This window comes from Temnothorax curvispinosus, unplaced genomic scaffold (assembly GCF_003070985.1).
Source record: "Temnothorax curvispinosus isolate PA1 unplaced genomic scaffold, ASM307098v1 QBEX01007919.1, whole genome shotgun sequence".
NCBI classification, from domain to species: domain Eukaryota; kingdom Metazoa; phylum Arthropoda; class Insecta; order Hymenoptera; family Formicidae; genus Temnothorax; species Temnothorax curvispinosus.
In genome coordinates, this window is record NW_020217699.1 from 1 (window position 1) to 3,753 (window position 3,753).

The 3,753-nt window shown below is 46.1% G+C and overlaps 1 protein-coding gene across 1 annotated transcript; it reads left to right on the forward strand.

Annotated features, from left to right (window-relative positions):
* Positions 1-84: 84 nt before the first annotated feature.
* LOC112457586 lies at positions 85-1,187 on the forward strand (the record flags this gene model as incomplete). Its single annotated transcript, XM_025020736.1, has 2 exons — positions 85-577; positions 700-1,187. Coding segments are annotated over 2 exons (981 nt in total), but the record flags the coding sequence as incomplete, so codon positions are not given.
* Positions 1,188-3,753: the final 2,566 nt, after the last annotated feature.

The following is a 3,753-nucleotide window of genomic DNA, read 5'->3' on the forward strand; positions in this document are numbered from 1 at the left end:
ATCGTCGGAATCGAGACTCACACATATAACCCGTACGTCAACACGACATTCGGGCACAACGACGAGATACGAATACTCATACAGCAGCAGGATCTGTATACGCTGCCGTGCGACAGTTTCCTGTATGTCGAGAGACGACTCAACGACGACGGCGCGACGAATGAGGAACAATACGCGAAATTAGTCAACTACTGCGTCGCGTTTATGTTTGACGAAATTCGATACGAACTCGACGGCGTGGAGATCGACCGATGTAGAAACGTCGGCATAACCAGCACGATAAAGAACTACGTGTTGTTGACCATCGAACGAGCCAGAAGACTGCAGAACGCCGGATGGAGTTATTCGACGAGCGAATCGAATCTGAACAACGCGTCCCATAAATTCAACTTTTGCGTACCTTTGAATATTCTTTTGGGTTTCTGCGAGGACTACAGACGCGTGGTGATAAACGCGCGACACGAGCTTATCCTGATACGCTCTCGTAGCGACCACAACTGCGTCGTAGATCCGAAGAAGACTGTGCCGAGAGATCTGGCCAAGGATCCTAAAATTAAGTTGCTGAAGGTGCAATGGCGTATGCCTCACGTGGCGCTAAACGACGTGACTAAATTATCACTGTTGCGAACGTTGGAGAGCGGACGATTTCTGAGCGCGGGCTTTCGCTCTTGGGACCTGTACGAATTTCCCCTGCTGCAGAGCACGACCAAGCATTCGTGAAAGCCGCGCCGCAATTGGAGAAGCCGCGATACGTCATATTCGCGCTGCAGACCGGACGGCGAAACGAATTCGCGGGCGACGCCTCGAGGTTCGATCATTGCGCGCTTGCCAACGTGAAATTGTATCTCAACTCGGAATTCTATCTCTACGACGATGTGAACGTGGATTTCGAGAGCGACAAGTTCGCCGTGCTGTATGAGATGTACGCGAAATTTCGAGGAGCGTACTACGGGGGCAGTCGCGACGACGCGCTCTTCTCCCCGCGCGAATTCGCGCGGGTAGCTCCGCTCGCGGTGATCGATTGTTCCCGTCAAAACGAATCGGTGAAGAGCGCCACCGCAAACGTGCGCATCGAGTTCGAAAACAAGGAAAACGTTCCGCCGAAAACCACCACCTTTTGTCTCATCGTTCACGATCGCGTCATCGAGTACAGTCCGCTGACCAACGTGGTGCGCAAAATTATTTAACGAAAATTGCGATTGTGAGGATACCTCATCCGGGAAACGGAAAATGCGATTGTGAGGATACCTTATCTGGGAAACGGAAAAATGTGGTTGTGGAGTTGCTTTATCCCAGAAACAAGGAATATATAAATTTGCGGGTTCTTTCCATCGTTCCTCAGACTGTGTTAGGAACGAGCAACTTAAACGAACGTCTATTCTCTAATTTTTTCCAACGCGCGCTGACGCAATGGCAACAGCGGCAACGACGACGACGATCTTCGTCGACCTACAGGGATTCACGGTGGACAGATTCGTCGCGAAGGAGGTGGCCGTGCTGCGAAGCGAGACGCGCGTGCTCGCGCATCACGTGTTTCGCGCGCCGATGAGTTGGAATCTGCTGACGAGCTCCGAGAAAGCAAGGGCCAGTTGGTTGATAGCGAACCATCACGGCCTTATTCGTTGGAAGGACGGTGACACGGACTATCGCCAGGCGAGGACGATCATTCGACGCGCGGTGTGCGACAACCTGGAAGAGTCGTGGGAGAGAGAGGAGACGCCCAGCGCGCGAATCTACGTAAAAGGTCTCGAGAAGAAGAGATGGCTGCAGGAGATTCTTGGCGACGTCGACGCGACGATCGTGACCGTCGACGCGGAGTACGACGACGTCGATCGGTTGGAGTTTCTTCGCGCCGATCGCGCCTTTCGCTGCCGGCGTCACCAACGGTGCTGCGCCATGGAGAACGTGATGAAGTTGCGCGATTGGTGGATCGAGCGACGCGAATGTCTCGCCAGCATTGACTCTTTAATGTAAAAAATTTAATGTAAAAAAAACATATTATATATTGCTCGTTTAACATAATTACATTTTTTAATGTATTGATCATTTTTTCTTATTGTATTACTCGTTTTTTATTTCATATATATTTGTCTATATTGTATTTACTCGTTTATTTTACTTCATCATATACGTATATCGTTTTATCTATATTTTATTGAATAAAAATCGACGTAAAATCTATGAACAACGGCATTCCTCTTTTCGCATACCTACCTACCCCGTATTTATATACGTACATTATAAGCTACCGAGTGCGCGAAAATGGCCGGTCGCGCGAGCGCGATAATACTGAGTGCGTAATAATGGCCGGTCGCGGGAACGCGATACCTCTTAACGGGATAAACAGAGAAAAAACGAGAGCGCGAGGCGGGTACGACATAACGAGTGAGCGATACGGGAACGAACGAGAACGCGAGGCGGGTACACGATAACGAACGCTGACGTCGACGGCAAAGCGGATACGAGCGATAACGTTTAGCGCGGGACTAAGTGAGATCGGGGCGTCGAGCAAGAACGCGGTATCGGTGGAGGGAACGTTGGACGTGATTATTAATTGCCACACACATATTTATTATTTGTTATGTATATAATATTTATTATTCGTTTTATACATACTCGGTAGCTTATAATATTATATTTGCTGTACTATATTCACTATACTATATACTACATTATATTTACTACTTTATGTAGTATATATTTATTTAAGTATTATTATACTACTTTATAATCAATATTTATTTTAATTATATATTTTACTCATTTATTGTTACAACTTTTTACTTATTAGATAAGGAGGCCCACACTTGGGGGACGTCACCGTCAACATCTATAATATCAAGGTCAATATTTCCTCGTCATCATTTTCATTGCCGTCCTTATTATTGCAATCGTCGTGGTCAAAGCGCGCAGCATCGCGGTTAATGCTTCTAATCCTTGCGGCATACAACCGGATGTGGCTGCGCGCTTTTCGCAACAGGGAGACAATAAGTCCTCTGCGTCAAAAATATATATTATTAATAAATATTATCAATAAATACACAGCGTTATTTAAGAAAAATATAATTTAACGTTTGTACACTTACAATCGATCCTGCATATGTGCGTCCTCGTCAACGCAAACTGTCAAATGGAGACAAGGCGGCGCTCTTTGCACGATGTTAAAGAGTCGATTCTGCAACTGCAGGATCGCTTGGTGGAACTCGTCCGTAGCCGTAGCTACGTGAGTTACGTGAGTTTGCATTTCGTCACATATCGCGCAAAGTTCGTTCACTTTATCCATTATATGTCTCAGTAGTATACAATAGTTCGCGTAAAAAATACGGATAAACTACACCCAAATCTAGCCGCGAGCTCTTTATATACCGAGAAAGTGCAACAAAGAGGAGGATGTTGCGGTAAAAAAATATACTAAGAATAGCATTTTTTGCGTCAAGGAAAAAATGCATCAAGGAAAATAATGCATTTTTATCAAACCGACTCGTCCGCCGGAATCGTCGACGCAATTTTTTCCACCCGAGACCCCCCGCTCTAGCCACGACTTCTTTATATCGAAAAAAATGCAACAAAAAGAGGATATTGTGGTACAAATATAATAATAATATTTTTTACATCCAGGAAACAATGTATTTTATCACACCGACTCATCCGCCGGAATCTTCGACGCATTTTTTTCCCACCCGATACCCCGCCGCCGCACCTATCCGCGCCGAGAAAGCGCGACAAAAGGAGGATATCGCGGTAAAAAAAAAA